The 19503-nt window shown below is 42.3% G+C and overlaps 1 protein-coding gene across 5 annotated transcripts in view; it reads left to right on the top strand.

Annotated features, from left to right (window-relative positions):
• Window positions 1-7839: 7839 nt before the first annotated feature.
• The window catches only part of LOC102213149 (nuclear factor 1 B-type), a 60660-nt gene continuing 48996 nt past the window's right edge, over window positions 7840-19503 (top strand). For 3 of the 5 annotated variants that reach the window (XM_013914630.1, XM_013914628.1, XM_013914629.1), the window contains exons 1-2: window positions 9300-9837; window positions 12393-12924. In XM_013914630.1, the coding sequence (XP_013770084.1) occupies window positions 9811-9837; window positions 12393-12924 (559 nt within the window). In that variant the 5' untranslated portion in view covers window positions 9300-9810. Of the gene's footprint in view, window positions 8225-9299; window positions 9838-12392; window positions 12925-19503 lie in introns of those variants that run through there. The other 2 variants (XM_005748036.2, XM_005748038.2) reach the window with 2 other exon arrangements.

Here is a 19503-nt window from a genome sequence, read left to right as displayed (position 1 = left end):
GCTTTATTTTGCTCACCTATTATAATCATCCCAATTCTAAGAAAGCACTGACCAGGATTTTCAGATATGACCAGCTTCCTGAGTGTGCTTGGATCTTCATATAAACTTTTTATGGTATTTTGGAATAGATTTCAAAATAAAAGAAGCATCCTGTGTGTTTTAATGATGTGAAAACTGCAGCAGAAACTAAAAAGTCAAGCCAAGAGGTATTTTACATTTCATATAAACGGCACTATCGCAAGAATGCCGCATTGGTTTCAGTAAGCCTTAAATTTAATTGGTGAGTTTGGGCTTTGGGATGTTAATTTAAGCGGACCAGTCTGCAGCAGCCAGGGTCAAATGTGCTCCTAATCTCTGCTACTAGTTGGTCAGCTGGACTAATTAGATATGGGACCACCTGCTAGTCTCATGGTCTATGACATCTGGCTGAACAAAAGAAATAATTAGCCACATGCTTCATAAAAATAAACTGTGCTTGGAACAGTTATCATATAAGGCTGTTTACCTGTCTAGGATTAGAGTTAGTGGCTTGGCGTGTTCTGCTGCTATGTTGCCCAGGCTAAACTCGGATTAAGTCAACGCTAAGGAACACCGAAATTTATTACTGGAACGCTAATTATGAGGCACACGATCATTTTCATAATTCTATCCATATGGGCCTCGTATCTGAAATGGCATAATGAGCAGAATCACCCCCATCATTAGATATACTTTGCTTCGATTGCTGGTTCCAACATGCTTCCTTACCTGTTGGGGTCTCTTGGGTCTTTTTATCTACAAAAGTGGACACAAAGCAAACTTAACATCTTTTTGAGACCTAAAATGACAATTCTTACTTCCTGTCTAATTGCTGTCTGATGAAGAAAGAAGTTATTTGTGCAGATCAGTAGCAAATACATGCTAATTAGATTTGTTAGACCTCACTGACTCATGTGCGCGCCTCTCCAGTAGCAGGTGTCTGCTACGTTCCTCCATTTTCAGCACCACAGCTGAACTTTCTGAACATGGAGGTATTGATTGGCGTATTGATTTTCAAATAAGCTTTCATTGTAGAAAGTAGAAATCCAATTAAAAGTTGAAGTTAATCCACTCAAGACGATGAAATGTATCGATTTTGACCTCAAAATCAATAAGGTGCACGCCGCTCTCGTGAGAGCTCAGTGCTTTCTCCGAAAGAGCGAAGCGCACGCTTTGCATCAACTGAGTAATAGCTCTGGAATGTTATTGGTTTTTTTTTCTATCTGCCAGGATATCAAGTTACTGAAAGAAAATTCTTTAAATCCATCCAACTGTGTCAATGCTTGCGCTCTGTTCAAATATATGTAAATCCTACTTTTCCTATGACCCAACTGTAGAAAAACCCATAATTACGCCCATAACAATACCTCATGTCTCTATAGAATATACACCCACTGCCACTTTATTAGTTACGCTTTGCTAGTCTCATTTAAGAGATGCCTTAATTCTTCGTGGCATAGATTCAACAGGAAACATTCCTGGGAGATTTTTGGTCGATATTGGCGTGATAGCATCACAAAGTTGCTGTAGAGTTGTTTGCTGGACATCACGATGCAAGTCTCCCAAAAGGTACTCTGTGAGATTGAGATCTGGTGACTTTAAGGCCACCTTAAAGAAATCAGTTTAAGATGATATGGGTTTTGTGACGTGCTGGAAACAGCCATCAGAAGATGAGTACATGGCGGTCATAAAGAGATGGACATGGTCAGCAGCAATAGGTAGGCTGTGGTGGTGTTTCAGCAATCCTTAATTGGTACTATGAGCTACAAAGAACATATCAGCCACATCGTTACAGCACCACCACCGGCTGAGCTATTGATATAAGGCAGGATGGATACATGCTTTCATGTTTATGCCAAATTCTGACCAGCAGGCCAGGGAACTTTTTTGGCCAAAATTGGACACTACTTGCCCAGTTTTGTTTTTTCCCGTTTTAGCCATCCTTCTCATTGTGGCCTTCTGCTGCTTTAACTCATTTACTTTGATTGCCCTTCTACCAGCTTGAAGCGGTCTGGCTATTCTTCTCTGATCTCTGTCATGAAAGAGGCATTTATATTCACCCTAGAACTGGTGCTCACTGGATATTTTCTCTTTTCTCTCAACCATAGAAATGGTTGTGTGGGAAAAATCCCAGCAGATCAACAGTTTCTGAAATACAAACATGCCTAAATACATTAAATCGCTGCCATGTGACTGACTGGTGAGATATTTGCATTAACCAGCAAGAGCTGAAGGGATATACCCAATAAAGTGGCCAGTGTCTTGTTTGATTTTTTATTTTATTTGTTTTGTCTTTTTTTACTTGCACAGAGCAAATGAAGGAACATATACTGAGTTCAGTCTCCTAAAAAGACAATCTCAGATTGAAAACATGCAAACTGAACACAGAAACTCCACAGTATTTAACAGCTGGGGCCTCCAAACATAGGTGTTGCGTACTTTTCTGCAAATGAGGAAAAAGTCACGCAGTGTCGATATACAATGTTAAGTGTGTTGCCGAGCTAAAGATGCGAACCACGTTTCAGTTCACAGGCCTCATCTCAGCTGGGGCACATCAGTAAAATCATTGCACAATAACCTATAACAGAAATCATCTTCCAACTTCTGTTTTCTCATTTAAAGAGCTACAACTTGATCGGCCTGAGATGTCTCAGCTTTTTTCACATCCAGTCAGTCTACCATCATTATATGTTCATCGCTATTTGCAAATATCAGAAGTTCAGAACCTTAGCAGGATGAAAACGGTCCCGGCACCACATTTGAACAGTTGCTTTTTTCTGAATGGGTCAGATTTCTTTCTGTTCCTTTCACATGTAAACCACAGATTTCACTGACACCTTACGTTCCTTTGTCTTAAACTCTGCTCTGAGTGGACATTTGCCTTCCTCTACTCACTGTCTCCTTGTTGTTTAGGTCACCTCATTTATTTGTTGTAGCTAATGCTAAGTTACTGTTGCTAAGTCCACCCACTGCCCTGTTGCTGGGAAATCCAGCTGCCACGGAGCGGCCTCAGTGAGGAGGATTGGAATGTGGCAGGAGGAGAAAAGGTCTTTTCAGCTGGCATTCAGATAACATTTACATGGACACGCCTAACATCTTAATATATGGATCAAAATACAGTGGGTTCCATTAAAGCCCAAAGACTCTGAAAGAAGCTTTAAAGCAACAGGTCTCATGATGACTACTTGATATTTATGGCTGTTTTTTTTGCTGCTTTTGTTATAAAATGAGGCAACTTTCAATAGGAACAGTGACATCTGATAATCCTTTACCTTAAAATCCTCACAGCAGAATATAGAGGACCTCAGTATTTTCAGATACCCACACAGTGACATCAGACCGCCTCGGTTGTATTGATGAGTGATTCCCAGCACTGGCAGGTTTGTCCTTGGATGAAAATGAGGTTGAGTGATGGGGGAGGCCAAAATGTCAGCGCTGGGTCACGATCAAGTTGCTTCTTACCTTTTATGTTCTTCCAAAATGAAAAGGTTTGACTCGGTCCAGATTTTTATTTTGGCAGATGATCATTTTACATGGCAGTAAATTGAGCAGCAAATTTCTTTTCCATGTTGCTGCAATTCATCTCGAGCACTTGGTGGAACAAATGCAAGAGAGGCAGAGGGGAGGGAGTAAGGGGGGGTTAGTGTGGGAGGGGGGGATGGTGAGGGTTACTGGGTCATGGCTCTTGTAATTACCACAGTCAGGTTCAAGTCACTGGTCAAGCTGTTGCTGATTTTTTTTTCTGTCTTCCCATAATGCAACATCATCAAGGACTGTCCTACACGTGGCTCAGCATGCCTCTACTGATGCCCCTTTGATTAGGTGTCTCACCCACCGCCGAGCTGAGTTTGATTGGAGCTGAGAGCCCTGTGATGGCTGAGAAACTGACTGAGAGATCCATTAAGTGGCAGCTTTGCTATGATATATCAGCCAGGACGTGGTGGATGGTAAGTGCTCTCTTTGCTCTTTGCCCTGTGCTCTCCCGTCCATGTTCCAGTCTGCGTCTTTTCCGTGTCTGCTTCCAAGTCAGGATTTGTGGAAGAGAGCGATATAGTGAGGAAAGCTTTCCCGATAAAAGATTTTGGCTGCAGAGCAAACTGTCTTGTCAAGTTCCTTTCACAGCCTTCATTTTGATCCATTTTTTAAGAGCATCCTTGGCACTGACGTTCGTTTCCTTCAGGCCTGTAGCTTTAACTCAGATCATTGTAAATTGAGTTATGCTTCAGTTTAGCTGCACACAATAGAGGATTTTAAGGTGAGGATGGACTGGAACAATGTTTTTTGTATTTTCACTGGGATAGCTAACTAAAGGAAGTATTCAACCTGCCTTTTAGCATAAGAGCGCTCCTCAAGTGCACCTCTCCGTGCACCCTCAGCAGTGTTAATTTAGTGTTGCACAAAGAGCCCTTGTCCAGCCCGCGCCTTTCCCATGCTGAAGAGGCAACACAGGCTGACATTTCTTTCTGAATATTTATTTACTTGTCCGGGCACAGGCGAGCTTTTATTGTGCCCCAACTCCAGGGTTTAACTTCGTGTGTATCAGTGTATACAACCCCCCCCATTCTTTCCTCGGTTTTTACTTTATTTTCTCCTGTTTTCACTCGTGGTTTGTGAGTAATTTTAATTGGACACTGCACAGAATTACATTTACCTCACGCCGTTATGAAGGATATAAAAAAAAAAGAATACGTGCTTTTAAGAATTCGGGATTCATTATGAGCACAGTTCCAAGCAAACAGGGGACAGAAGACGATGTCAAGTGCATCACTGCCAGGAACAGCAGTTCATTAAATGTGAATGCTGAAGGCTAGAATAGCGAAGGCTTTAGCTGAGATACACTGAGCTGCTCTCTTGCAATAAAAACTGATGTTGTGAAAGTAGGAAATTGTGCAATTGGTAGGAAGTTGCAGATCCAACCCATTTAAGCACAAAATCTGTATTGTTTTTCTTGCTTTTTTGGGGTTTTTTTTTGTTTGTTTGGTTTTTTTTGCAGGAGAAATGCACAATTAAATACACAGAAGCAGCAATAGCAGTAGCAGCGCCCTATATTATATTTAGGGATATATTTTTCAAACTTTTATCAATTATGTTCCTACTTTGAACGATCTTTTCACCCAAACAACCTCTTACTGACACCAAATGTTTTTGGAAGGGGTAAAAAAAAAGGTCATATAAAGAGTTACAATGCAAAAACGTTCTGTCTGTCATGTACAGTATACCACATAGGATCTGTTCCTGGTTTGAAACGTCGTGTCTCTGCTGCTTTATGTCAATGATTTAGTGTTGAGTAATATGACGTGAATTTCACAACTCTGGGTCTAATAAAGGTCATCTTATCTTAGCTTTAAAATGTGCCATCTTTCTCCCTTTTTTTAATTTCTTTTTTTAGCCACAAGTCTTGAGAGACTTACATGTTGAGCTTTGTAAGCTAAAGCCAGTAAAAATGTGGTGCATCGTCTCAGTATGTGGAATAAGAGGGAAAAGGGATAAAATTCCATATAAAGTAAAGTAATTAAGTACAACCATACATTCCCCTGATTATAGCCCTTTATTCACACTGCAGCTTAATTAAAATAACTCAAATCAGATTATGTACATTTCAAAAATTGTGTTTTGTGTTCTTGTTTCCTTAACTGTGGAACCTGCTAGAGTTTAAAACCAAAAGGTCACTGCTGGAGCGTAATGGTAGACCCAATGGTAGGTCCATGATAACACTGTTGTACTAAAAAAGTATGTTTAGAGTTTGTTTTTCAAAGGTCTATGCTCTATGAATAATAAATGAATAATAAAATGAAAGATGGCTGGATTGCAAACGACTGACATGTTCATAGAACCGCTGTTAATAATTAATGGTTACATCTGCACTTTTTCTACTGTGACAAGTCAGAGCAGAGCGACAGTAAATTTGTATTTTCGATGAGAAATTCAGACTTTTAGTAAGTCAAAGAAAATACTTGTGGGTCCTGTGCATGCTTGTGACAACCCACTTGGTGTTGGTTGTACCACACTATAACGACCACAGCATTTATTCCCCCACCTTGCAGTTTTGCTTGCGGCCACATGGGGGCGGTAGCTCCATGTTGAGAGTGCTGAATCTGTGAGGGCTCTTGCCATGTGCGCCGGTGGATCGCACTATACAGGGCTGGATTAATGGAGGCAGAGAGAGAATGGAGTCATTATGAGATAATGATTCAGCCTTTTATGGTAACATTAACAGCAAATAAGAAGTAAAATGAACAAAGACTAAAACATTCTAAGAAATGTGAACTGAACGTGTCACAAATTATTTATTTACTTTTATTTAAAATTTCCGTTCAATAATGATCTGAAGGAGGGCTTTTAAATCCAAAGGCTAATAGTCAGAGGGACTAAATCTATTCAACCTCCAAGGAGGAAATAGCACAATGCGAACTGACACACTAACATTATCAGACCTGATTTATCTTTCAAATGGTTATCGATCAGTCACTTTTACTACAGCTGAGTCCTCTTAGTCTTAACAATACAAACAAGCGCTGGATACACGTGACTGCGGTGACATTTTTGGATGTTATAAGCAGTGTGTTAATGTCACCACAGCAGTGATGACAGAGGCACTAAAAATCTATTGTGAGACTTTCCATTCAATTCACGATCACATTTTCTGCTATTGTTGTGGATTGGATGCTCTGTGTACAGTAATGGGCATCCACTGAATGATTATTCACGAGTTTAGTCTTTCGATATAGGGAAGATGTGCAGTCTTTTAAACACACCGAACAACATGTGCTGTTCGTGTTTCTCTGTGGGAACAATTGGATAATATTAATAATTAAAATGTGTTCATATATTTTCTTAATGAATATTAACTACATGTCTCATGAACACGATTTGATCTTGTAGGAAGAGCTTTATTTTCTAGAGGTTGTTCGTTTTTCAAGGTCACTCGAAACAAGCCTGATCTGTCTCCCTTTGTCCGATGAGCACTAATAACCCACACACCTTGTAATGACTATTGCTTCCTCCATGTGTGCCTCCTTCACTATTCGGCCAGCCCTCGTGGGCACATCTTAATATGTGAAAACGTTTTCCAACTATAGTTTACTGTCATTTTACACTGATAATAGCACTACTGCCACCTCCTCTAACTGCAAATATTGAAAATATGAATCTAATTTTCATTACCACAGGAGACTGCATTTAGGGCAATAACTGCTGCGATGCACTGCTTTCATCATCACTCAGTAACTATCGCTATTCAGCCCTGCCGTCCAGCAGCAGCCGCTCTGTCAACCCCAAACATGCACGTCAGAGGAGCGGAAGTGAGGGGCCCAGGGTACAGAGTCCCGGGGCCACGGCTGCTGGCCAATGAGAGGCAAGAATGTAAAGGCTATTACAAAACTGCGCTCTGACAAGCTGCAGATAAACGGGTTGCTCGTACCGGAAATTGTAATGTTTCAATTTCAAAATAAGATGTATCACGCCAGCATATGAGCTGATCTGAATTTGATATTTCATACAAAAATATTAAGAAAATCTGTGATATAATTCACAGTAGGACAATACTTTAAAAAATATGCTGCCACCTATTTGAAGTACTTTTTTTTCAGGAAGACATATTTTTGATAAATTCTTGATTTCGTGAAGAGCAATAGCGGCCCCCTAAAATGCGCAAACATAGAAGAAATTACGAATAGGTCTCAAGGTATTTTACATATTATTACAATGCTACTTTGGGTAAATATTTTATGTCAATTTCTGTTCAATTAATAGTCTTAAGCTTAGATTGTTTTATTTTGAAAGGTCGTATCGGAAATGGCGCTGTTTAGCCTACGTGCGGTTTGACGGTTAGTGCTGAGAGCCGGAGGGGCGGCAGCCAGCCAGGCAGTGAAAGTGAAGGCGGAGACCAACCCAGTGCCGAAAACTCAGCCTCTTCTGGATCACGTTCAAGTTCACTGGACAACCCTAAAAAACGATCCAAAAAAGTAAGACTTTAAGAGGAAGGAAGACAAGAAAAAAAAGAGAAAAAAACGCGAGGTGCTCCTAACTTCTTCTCACCGATATCTGCCAAGAATTGTCTTCCGGTGTTGACTTTTTTCTTGCGAGCACTACAAGAGAGAAAACCCTTCAAAGCACAAAGTTGAGCGTGAGAAATGTGAAGCTACCGGCTTGTGTGTTTCAACCAGGCTCCAGGATTCCCCATTAATCCATGCAGTACAGTGCAATGGTACGTGAACGTGGATCATTACTACTTTCAAATGTTGTGTAGCAATCCTTGTGTACCTTTCTTTAAAAAAATATACTGTCCCGTCCTCGCGGCTGTTGGGGGGGAGAGGAGAAATGTGGAGAGGTGGGTTGACTTTGCAGGGACCACAACACAGGCACGGTCGGGCCAAAATTGTTGTAAACTTGGCACAGACTGTCCCGCAGCCTATGTTAACATCCCAGTCCCCCTTAATCTGGCAAATGAGCTCCGTGTAGACTGTTAACAGCTCTGTAGGGCACACACGTGCGCGCGCACTGTAGCGGCACCGTAACAATGTTTAACTTTGACTCCTTTTAGCTCTACTACTATAATGTTACTGTACACCTACCCGCCAAGCTTCGCCCTAAATGAGCACTTCCTAACGGCGTTATCAACGCTTTTAAGTCAGGGAGTTCTATTTTGAGGAGGGGTTTCTGAGAGCACAACATAATTTAATAAATTAAAACATTTAATACCTATAAACTCATTTTAACGGGTGCTAAAGTTTAAGCTAGGTGTCCCTTTTACCTATTGTTTCTAGAACAATGCAGGCTAATTGTGTTGGAAATTGGTTTTTAAAAAAAAGTTTAATAAAATGTACCTCCCTTTATTTCTGTCCCCCCTAAAGAAATGATATTTTAAGAAGTTCTCCAGCAGACGTTAACAGGCTAATAAAGTACTGCTGCTTGGTGTGTAACTGACAAGCTAAAAGGTTTGTTATCACTGTGAGCCACCAACACTGCGTTGAATTATCTGAACTGGAAACGTAGAGTGCGTGTGTCTTGTTGACACGGAGCTCGGTGGTTAAAAAAAAGGGTGGCAGCGGGACGTTTTTTCCCCCGTTTGTTTACGTTCGTGTATGTGACCGAGGCTGCGGTCCAAAGTCCCAGAAGGTCATAAAATAATTCTGCAGAAGGAAGGAAGGAGGGAGGTGTGCGTTTATGTGTGTGTGTGTGTGTGGGGGGGGGGTTAATGAATTTCATGCGGTGTGTTCATATAAAGCCGAGAAGGAGAAGAAGGTGCTTGGAGGGGTTGGATATGGTGTGTGTTTGGAAGGGGGAGGAGGGGGAGGAGTGTGACTGTGCAATTACGTGGGTGAAAAAAGTTGGGTCTGATTTGCTGGAATCGCGCAGGACCGAGGGCGCACCGGTCGATTTCATATCAAGTTTGGTTAAAGCAGGGGTGAACATCCCACACTCGGCGCCCTCTGAAGCTCCCCGTAATGCTTTCATGAGATAACGCCGCACAGAGACGCGCGCAGAGCCCCGTGCAGTTCAGGAGTACAGCAGCGGCAGCCTCGTTTCGCACACCGGCTCTACGAGTACAGTCCGTGCATGTCAACTTAAAAACAGAGAATAAAAAAATCGCCTGCAGAAAATCTGTCTTTGTCTGCGGTGAAGACAATCTCTGGATTTGCAGAAATTCATGGATGTTATTGGATAATTACTTTTGGTTTTTACGCGGATCCACAGAGTCTCTCATAGCGCACAGCGGATCCAGGAATGGCGCGATAAAGTGATCTGAGGAATCGCTCCAAGTACAGTCACTTTCTGTGTAGCCGTCTCGTCATGTATTCCCCGATTTGTCTAACTCAGGTAATTGTGTCTTTTTTTTTTTTTAAAGTTATGCATCTTATCGCTGTGATTTTTAATTTGTATAAAAATTGTCACACGGTTTGTTTTTTTTGTTTTTGTTTTTTGTTTTAGCCCGGGAATAGAAAGTTGAGTGTCTGCGCTGTGAATTACTTTCATAATTCTTATAAATAATACAGACTTTCCCTTGTAAGTAAAATAAATAAATAAAAGATATGGCATTAAAGCGAGGCAAAAACTTCTCGACTGAGATTATATGTTTTTGTGATAAAGTCGTGACACATATATTTTAAAATGTCTTTTCTACGAAAGTCCTAACGAAAGATCGGCTGTGTCCTGTTGGCGCTTGAAGTGCAAATCTTCACACGTTCTTCGCTCTTTACAAACTTTTGCGTAAAGATGAGTTTTAAGATAGAACCAAAAGACTCGATTCTTGCTAATCCTGTGTAAGTGGTGCAGGTATTTTTCTCTGGTTTAATTAGCTTATTTGCGTCCTCCAATAACCTCTCTCTGTCTCTCTCTCTCTGTCTCTCTCACACACACACAGGCGCGCACCTCCCGGCCCTGCTTGAGCTGTGGCTATACATATATATTTATATATTTATGTATATATATTTTCCAGGCGTATATTTTTTATTTAGAATAAAGCCCCCATACTTTAGGGAAGTGAAGTTGGAAGAAGATAAAGCCACTTGCACTGTAGAAAGATCAAACGCGTGATAAAGTTGATTCAGCGGTTGGACAGAGTAGCTGACTGTTTTGGCTGACTCAGTTTTACTGTTTATATTTTACTTGGCATAAGTAAGTGATTGACTGAGATGTGGTTTAGCTTGTACTTAAGAGGATTGTGCTTTTATGGCCCCAGCTGAAGTGCACTGCACAGGCCCTGGCCAAGTCATTTATCTTTACAGCATTTGGCTTTAACCTGGCTAGAAAAAAAAAATTAACAGAATATTTAAAGTGATTTTGAGCAGGAGTGAAAAAAGGATTTGAGAAACAGTTGCGAGCGAACACATTTACTAGCATTTACACTTGCTTTTGTCATTTTAATTGGCAGCTTTATAGTGAGGAGATGACATTAAAAGAAGTTTTGAATGGATTTTTAACCTCTCTGAAAGACAATGAGGAGCTATACTATTCACAGTGAATATAATACATTTACAAGCTGTTAATGGAATCTGCAACATACACAGAGTTACCTCTTTCAGTGTAATAAATGATCATAATTTGACATTAGTGTACTGGAGCAGAGTTTTATCAGCGATGGAGCCTGAGACCAGAAATGTGGCTTTTTAGAGGAGCACCAGCAGCAGCCACAGATAGAGAGGGGATTTCTGTGGTTTGCTATAGCCGGCTTGTTGCCTGACTGCCTACAAAAAGAACAATAACTCGTCAAAAGTCTTCCCACCCTAAAAACGCCTGTGTATAGTTATTAAATCTGGCATTTTAATGACCTCAAACAAAAATAATTTAATGTTTCCACCCCTCAGCTGCAGTCCTTTCTGCTGATTCCTAGAGATTCCCAGAGAACAAGAATTAAGAAATGAAACAAATATAATTTATTGTTGAATCAGTGAAGCAGTATTAATATTAGCCATTTAGTTGCTGAGTTGTTGTAGGAATTAGTGTCCTTTTTTTTGTATTTTTGAAGGGGGGAAAAATTGAGTGGCAAAAAATCCATAATGATGTGTTTTATTCAAAGGTAACAATTTTGTAATGCAACACAAAGTAGTGTAATATGACTGTAATACGAAATGAGTTAAACAAAAATGAATAGCTAAATAAAAGTGAGATGAAACATTTTAACAGTAGGCCGGGCTGCCTAACCTCAACTTTTAGGAATGAAGCTGGGCAGGTGCCATTCCATGTGTTAACCTCAATGCTTGAAACGATTTGGCATGAAATCCTTTGAGTACTCGATCAACCTTTGCAAATACCTTTCACACTATTGCTTCATTTGATGTGCCGCCTCTCTCGCCTGCCTGTGTTTTATTCCGTTTTGTACATTAAGCTGGCATGTATACATGAGGCCGTGTGCATCGTGTCTGAAGAATGAGTATCTCTCTGCCTTCCTTTTTTTATTTTTTATTTTTTTAATGGTTGCATCCCACTTCCAGATTATGGTATGTGGATAGTTTGATAAGAGAAATGCAACTGTGTGGGGCGCATGCTCCCTGCAGCACCAGCAGCAGCAGTGTTACAGGAGTCCCACTCAGAGCATGCTCGTGAAATGCGAGCAGAGCTGCAAGTGCATTCAGTCACCGGGCTTCGAGTTGATATAAACGGTGGAATTTACTTGTCACACCTGCAGCATATCTAGGATGGTAAAGCTAGAGTTCCTAATATAAAGAGATCATTCTTAGCTTGAAGAAACTGCCAGTGACATTATGTGACTGATTATGAGGGATTTTAAAATTGTGGTCTGACTTCCCTTCTGCTTTAAATTAGTAGCTGGGTAAACACATATTTCTTCATGTTTGATGACATGAGTTTCTGATTCCGTTTCTCTCCTTCTCTTTCTTTCTCTTTCTCCACACTGTGCCCCTCGGATGCTCCAGGATGAGTTTCATCCCTTCATCGAGGCACTTCTTCCTCACGTCCGCGCCATCGCCTACACGTGGTTCAACCTCCAGGCCAGAAAACGCAAGTACTTCAAGAAGCACGAGAAGCGGATGTCCAAGGACGAGGAGCGCGCGGTGAAGGATGAGCTTCTGAGCGAGAAGCCCGAGGTTAAGCAGAAATGGGCATCCAGGCTGCTAGCCAAGCTGCGTAAGGACATTCGGCAGGAGTACCGGGAGGACTTTGTCCTCAGCGTGACGGGCAAGAAGCCCCCTTGCTGCGTGCTATCCAACCCGGACCAAAAGGGCAAGATACGACGAATCGACTGTTTGCGGCAGGCCGACAAAGTATGGCGTCTGGACCTGGTGATGGTCATCCTCTTCAAAGGCATCCCTCTGGAAAGTACAGATGGCGAGCGCCTCGTCAAGTCTCCACATTGCACCAACCCAGCACTTTGTGTCCAGCCACACCACATAACAGTATCAGTCAAGGAGCTGGACTTGTTTCTAGCATACTATGTCCAGGACCAAGGTAGGTTTCAAGTTCATACTGATTCTCTGTGTGTGTGAGAGAGAGCCAGTTAATGTTGTGCGTGTGTGTGTGTGTGAGAGAGTGAGTGATGATTTAGCAAGGTCAAGAGTCGCATGAGTTATTTTCTGGCAATTCTAAATCTGCCAGAGGAGCAAATGTACGACTGTGACGGTCAGTACTGTGCATACATTTATACCACAAACATTTTTATTTTTCTAAGCAAGCCTCATTACAAAAACAATGTCATCAAAATTAGATAAGACCATGTGTTAACTGTGTTTGCTTTGCTGAAATCCAGCAGCAGCTTATATCCCTGTAATTCTCCTGTAATTATTCAGTTACCTTGTACACACACAACCACACACACACACACAGGATTGCACAACTGCACACACACTGCATAACTGATCCATTTGTTTGGAAATCAAGTGGTGGCATTTGTGGAAAGTTTCAGTCTTAAATGTCCAAATGCTGAATATATGGAGCAGTGTTATATTTTATTAATTCATTTATAAATAAATAAATAAATAAATAAATAACATTTAATGTAACCTAAGATTTAAAAAAAATCTTTCACTTTTTAATCTCAATATTTTAAAAATAATCATGGCATTTGTCCCTTTTTAGTTTTCATTCCACGATAAAAATTTCAAACTGGTTTGTCTGCAAACACTGTTGATTTTCCACCAATTAAAATGGTAATACGTGTGCTCAATGAAGAGATTTCTAATAGTAAGTCACATTACAGACATAAAAACACTTTCAGCTGTTATAAAATTTAAAGTTTCTGTTTTTTCTGTTTTCTTCTTTGTGTGTCATGTTATTTCATGTTATTTTCCCGATCCCTAAAAAAACTGGATTCTTTTACATGAAAGGTTTAGAGGACACATTTTGCACAGTTTAGGAAGTGTACTTTATAAGAGGGTAATAGTTATAGTTTTTGTCATGCATATATTTTAAATTGATGTTTTAATTTATTTCTTTTTCTTTCCAGAATTAATTTGCTAGGATTTCTTTCTTTTTTTCCCCTTTAATAAAAAATAGTAAACACGGCCGCAAAAATAAAATAAAGGCATTTCTGAAAGTCCAGAATAGAAACGGTGTTTCTAGTGTACATCACCAGAAACTGGTTTACATAGTCAGTCATGCAGACTGTAAACTGGGAGATTTTCACTCAGAGCATGATCAGAGCAACGCCGCATTCAGATGTGATCTCTTCCAGGTTCAATGAGTTCTACAGAAAACACTTTTCACAGGATACTGTGAATGATGTTGTTTTTTTTCCTACTCGGATCTCGAATCAGATAACACCTTTAAAAAGCCTTTGAAAATGAAATTCAGGTCTCCTCTGACTGCGAGTAAACACATTTCAGTCATATACATCCCACACTTTTAAACCTCTCATGTGCTGCCCTTAAATCTACTGCAACCACACCGAATAGCTGCCACTACACTGTGCTCCCATTGGAGGGTAGTGGTATAGCTAGCTCATTATCATCAAACCCTGAGCGCCATTTTGTGTTTGATAAGTGCCAGGGAAAGCAGAAGGCACAGCACAGAGACAATAATGGTTGCCATTGGCACCGGGGTTGGCATCAGACCCTCTTTTGTGTCTTTTGTAGGATGCCACCGCTTCCCTGGTTTACATCTGCTGCATTTTGAACTGCTCAGTACCAACTCGAGAAACGGCATTTAGTGCTGTTTTTTCACAAAACTGACTTTATAAAACAGCCGCTGTTTTAGTAAACTGTATCTGAGTAGAGAGGACGATCATGTTGAAGATTCGTTTCAGTGTTTATAATAAAAGGTTAAAATAATGTCATGTTTTTCTATATGGGAACGATCATTTGCCGCCATCCTCAAAATTCCCATTGAGTGAAATGCTTGGCAAACGCCGAATAGCGGGGATCACTCAGATGGCCATCTTTTTCTTTTCCTTCTCCAGTTTTTGCAAACTAAAGCGTCGCCTTCTTTTCTTTAAGTTACCGAGCGGTCCACAAACCCAGACAATGCAGCCATGTTGTGGTAGCGTGCGGCACGGCGCCATTTTGTTTTACACGGTGCCAGGGAGGCAGGCAAAATCACCAGTAATGGTTGTTAGAGGTTTGGAGGTTGGCATCAAACTCTCTTTGTCTGCTTGCAGCGTGCCTTTGATTCGTTGGTTGGCATCCGCAATGCAGTGGGCACGTTGGGAAAGTTTTTTGACAGTGGCAGAATGGAAGCCGCTGCCTTTGTTCTGCTGCAACTGCACGAAACAAACAAACATACAATCAAACACAAAGAAAGTAGCAAACGGCTCGGGCTGCAACAGAATCTGGTTATTGTGCGAACTTTGTGGCGGGGGGGGGGAAAAGAGCGAGTTCGGACTGTGATTTTTAATGTAGTTCTGCTTATGCCGTGTTTTCTAATCCGTTATTTCGCTGCTGTTATTTATTCTGGAAAATCTTTATTTTGTTGTTACTTTTCGTGAGAAAAAAAATGGGGTTCATAGAGTGTTTGTTTTTGATTCTGGTGGGCTGCTGCCTGAGAAAGGTCGGCGGGTTGGCAGCGAGAGTACCGGGTGAATTTTGAGAGGGCACTCAGCTCCCTTGTTCTGGGGCACAGACGCGTTTAGCCAGGCAGAGCTGTAGCACCCATGTGCATGCCCAGATGAATGCCCGCTGGGAAGTAGGCTGGGGGCTGGGAGTGGGGGTTGTGGCATCCATTGTGCCAACTGGCAGGCCGCGTTCAATGCAGGGCCCGGGCTTCTCACACTCACACACACATACTGCCGTGGTAATCCACTGCACCATTTTATCATTTTCCAATCAAACAAGAAGGGGAATTCTTATTTGTTTTTGTTTTTTTTAAATCATCAACTCTCACCTCCTAGATTCATATTTTGCATATCCAGTTTGACAGCGTGATGGAATAGTTGCAACGGGGCATGTAGATAATCATCGTGTCGGGACATGCTGGGAGTCTCTAGGCCTCGTTTGTATGTGGTTTTTGTTAGGCTGCTCATCCCTGTTTGTTCACGCAACTGCAGAGATATACTTATTGTGTTCACTTGTTCTTTCTGGCCATGTATGGAAAAAAGGAGAAATTAGAGAATAACATTGTAAAAAGGCTTTTTTTATTAAGATTATTAAGATCTTACATGATCTTCAGTGACTAATTCCTAAAAAGATTTCCGAGCATTTAGAAAGTTGGCAGTGGATTTCCTCAGAAACCGTGAGAGTCGAGGATTGCTGAGGTAGTCCAAATCGGGATGAAAGAAGTCAAGGTCAAGCAGCCTTCCCATTAGTCGTGTGCTGAAAGTTAACGTGGCCATAAAACATCATTACCTTTACTCCCACCCCCACACCCCCTGTGATGTTTTTTTTCCATGATAGTTTGTAGAAATGGATGGATTACCTCCGGATACAAGCCGCCATGTTAATCAAAACCTTGTTTTACAATTGCCAGGCTTAACCTCTGCCCCTAAGGTCACGACCTTTACAAAGAGATGTGACAGGGTGTCCTCTGAAGTTTAATTGAGCAAAACAGATCAGTGAAAACATGCCTGTGCTGGCCCGGGGCACGTGGAGGAGGAAGACTTTTTGCCGTGGGGGTGGTGGTGGTCAGCAGAGCTGTTGGGGAAGGGCGGATTCTCTTAAGCCCCTGTCGTTGAACTCTTCAATCGGGGTCAAACCACAGCAGTCATGGGATCACCGGTGGTCTCTTGGCAACTGTTTGTCTCCGCTCTTCTGCCACTTCTTGTGGTATAGCCGGTGGTCCCTTGGTTCACTGGCCTAAGTGAGGGGGAGTAAGCCCTTGTGATTGTCTCCCGCACACACCCCTTCACCCAATGAACCAATCCCTCAAGCTGGGTAGTCTGGCTGGTCGGTATCTTCAAGACTCTCCACTGCCTTCTCGCCACACTGCTCGGGATCGCTGTTTGCATCTTGTTTTCCGCCTGGCTGCCTCAGAGGCTTTGGTCAGGCGGCCAGTGTGGAGGTCTGACCTTCTGGGTCACAGTGGAGGTCTGTGACTAAGCAAAACATCTAACCCTCCCTGCCTCTCTCCCCCCTCGTATCCCCTTATCCTCCTCTGCCATCAGGAATCACCCCTGCGGCACACTGCCCGGCCAAGTGACTCTCACTCCTTTTCTCTCCCGTTCTCTTTTCTTTCCTCAGTCCCTGGCTTTCCCTCAAGCCTGAGACTCCGACCATGACAGCTGTCCCAGGCCCAGGCGCTTGGCCAGAGAAATGGCGGCTGGGTTTATGCCAGAAACGTGAAACAAAACTTGTTGTAAGGAGGAGCGCATTAAAGACACCGCTGTCAAGTTTAACTACAGTTACTCAACTCCTTGTAAATTTTGTGCCATAATGTTTGAACAAGTCTGGAGAATAGCTCTCATTGCAGTCGAGATGGAGTTTTATCTTGAACATGAATTTTAAGGAACAAGCTAAACCCCAAACCCTGGGAAAAACCGTAACCACTGATGCCAGAGATATATAGAAAAAAATCTTCACAGTGAACTGCACAACCCTGTGCTTAGCTTCCATGCTGGCTTCCTTATTAGTATGCAATAGAGCCTGCGGTGTCTGGCTACCTCTCTCTCAGAGCCATAACCTATCGAACACATTCTCTCAATCTAATCCACTTAGAACTCCCTCCCAGCTTCACCGCTTGCCTTATTGATTTCCGCTTCCCACTAAATGTCTTCCCGATCCTTTTTCTCTTAACCCGGCAGCTATTTATGTTTTGCAGTGCAGCCTTTCTTTCTTTCCTTTTCTTTTTTTTTTTCACTTGCTTTCTTGCTCTCTCGCTTATTTTCTTTCTGTATTAATGTCTTCACCCCCTTTCCAGGATCTTTGGTTGTTTTGTGATCTCCATCTGACTTCCTTCTGCCTTCTTTCCTCTCCTGCTCTTTCTCAAACAGTAACCTGGGTGCATTGCAGCCAGGTTGCCTGGCACAGTATGAAGCTTGTGTTATTAGCAGCGGGGCTTTGCTCGAGCAAATACCTCAAGGCTTAAACAGGCCGTGTTACCTCCTTAGCCCTCTTTTGTGTGCCATGTGTACATAAATCGCCATGGAAACAAGGCAACTCGGAGCAGAGGCCACAGAGAAATGTGGATGCTTTCTTTCTCAACAAAATTTACAACTCCCTCCTTTGCTCCGCTACAGTGTGTTTAATTTGCTTGTGTCACAGTTTGCGCTGTTGCATCTGTCAAAAAAACGGGACGAGGCCTTTCTTCTGCATTGTGAGGCTCAGGCATTGTGTTGAAAAGGCTTTTCTTGTGTATTTCAGCAGGAGACTCAGTTTTGCGTTCGTGGCTACACTTGGTTAAGGTCTGCAGTTTGTGTCATTAGTCTATGGTTAAGATCTCAGCTTCCCCACACTTTCCCAGGCTTTTTTGGGGAGGACCCCAAATGCATTTCAAATCCCCCCGAGGCCACTTGACTGGAGGACCGGCACCTCCCACTTCACCCGGATAGATTCCCCACCCCCCATCCTGTCTGCCAGTCCTACCAAATGAAGACAAATGGGTACATTCACCCTTATCCCAGACCTTATCACTGTCCTGCCTTACAAAGCGGGCCCTCCCTGCTGCCTGAGCTTCTCCATCCAGTGGCTGCGCCCTCTTCTTCACCGTTGTACTAGCGTAACTGCTAGAAAAACCTACTGTTGTCCCATCTGCCTGCTAGACTGGTCATGTAAGACAGCAGAGTCTGGAGTGAAAAGAAGGATAAGAAGGTTTAGAGGGAAGACAAAAAGTCTTAGTTAGAGAATTTGTGTGAAGATGTTCTTTGACCTTGCATTTTTTCCAGTCAGTCAGGAGAAAAGCACCCTCGAGAATCAGAATGAGACTTTTATGCAAAAGCCAGTCCCCTTCACCCAGGATGGAGGCTTGTGAACAACCAATGAAGGGAAGAAAAAAAAAGGAAGGGGTAGTAGGTGGGGTGTTATTGGGAACTTTGGGCAGGGACAGACAATCTGAGTGGTTGCCCAGGAGACACTGACTTCTCTGAGCAGCACCCCCCACTCTGCTTTGCCCCATCAAAGTCTTTTCAGGCCAGACAAGGCCGATCAGTGGCCTAGAGTGATGGTTGTCTCTTCCTTTGTCTGGCGTTACAGTACGGCCCATCACTGTGACGGCTCGACAAGACCTGAGTGGAACAGAAAAAGAGAGGCCCGCCATCACAGCGCCGTGCGAAATGTACTTTTGGGTGGGCATGTTGTTGTTTGGGGTGGGGGGCGAATCCCCAGAGAATTTCTTTCTAAAGTCAGTGCAGTGGGTCAGAGAGGGGATATGGTGTCTGGGGCTTGGGAATGGCCTGCTTGGGACGGATTCATCAGCACCCCATTGAGTTGTCAAAGCAAGCAAAAGGAGCTGCACTCCTCCCTCGCATATGTTGGGTTGACTTTTCCCAAAAAAAAAAAAACTCCCAAATTTAGAAACCAACTGTTAAGCAGCAGCGCAATAAACAATAAACACTGAGTGCATATATATTATTTTTACTGGCTCTTACAGTAAGAAAAGTTATATAGCAAAAAAGGGGAAAAAGAAGTCATTTACATTTTTAGCATGTACAGCAACTTGTTTTCACGA

This window comes from Pundamilia nyererei, unplaced genomic scaffold, assembly GCF_000239375.1.
Source record: "Pundamilia nyererei isolate P.nyererei 1_Seehausen unplaced genomic scaffold, PunNye1.0 scaffold00211, whole genome shotgun sequence".
NCBI classification, from domain to species: Eukaryota; Metazoa; Chordata; class Actinopteri; order Cichliformes; family Cichlidae; genus Pundamilia; species Pundamilia nyererei.
This window is presented reverse-complemented; position numbering and strand designations above follow the sequence as displayed.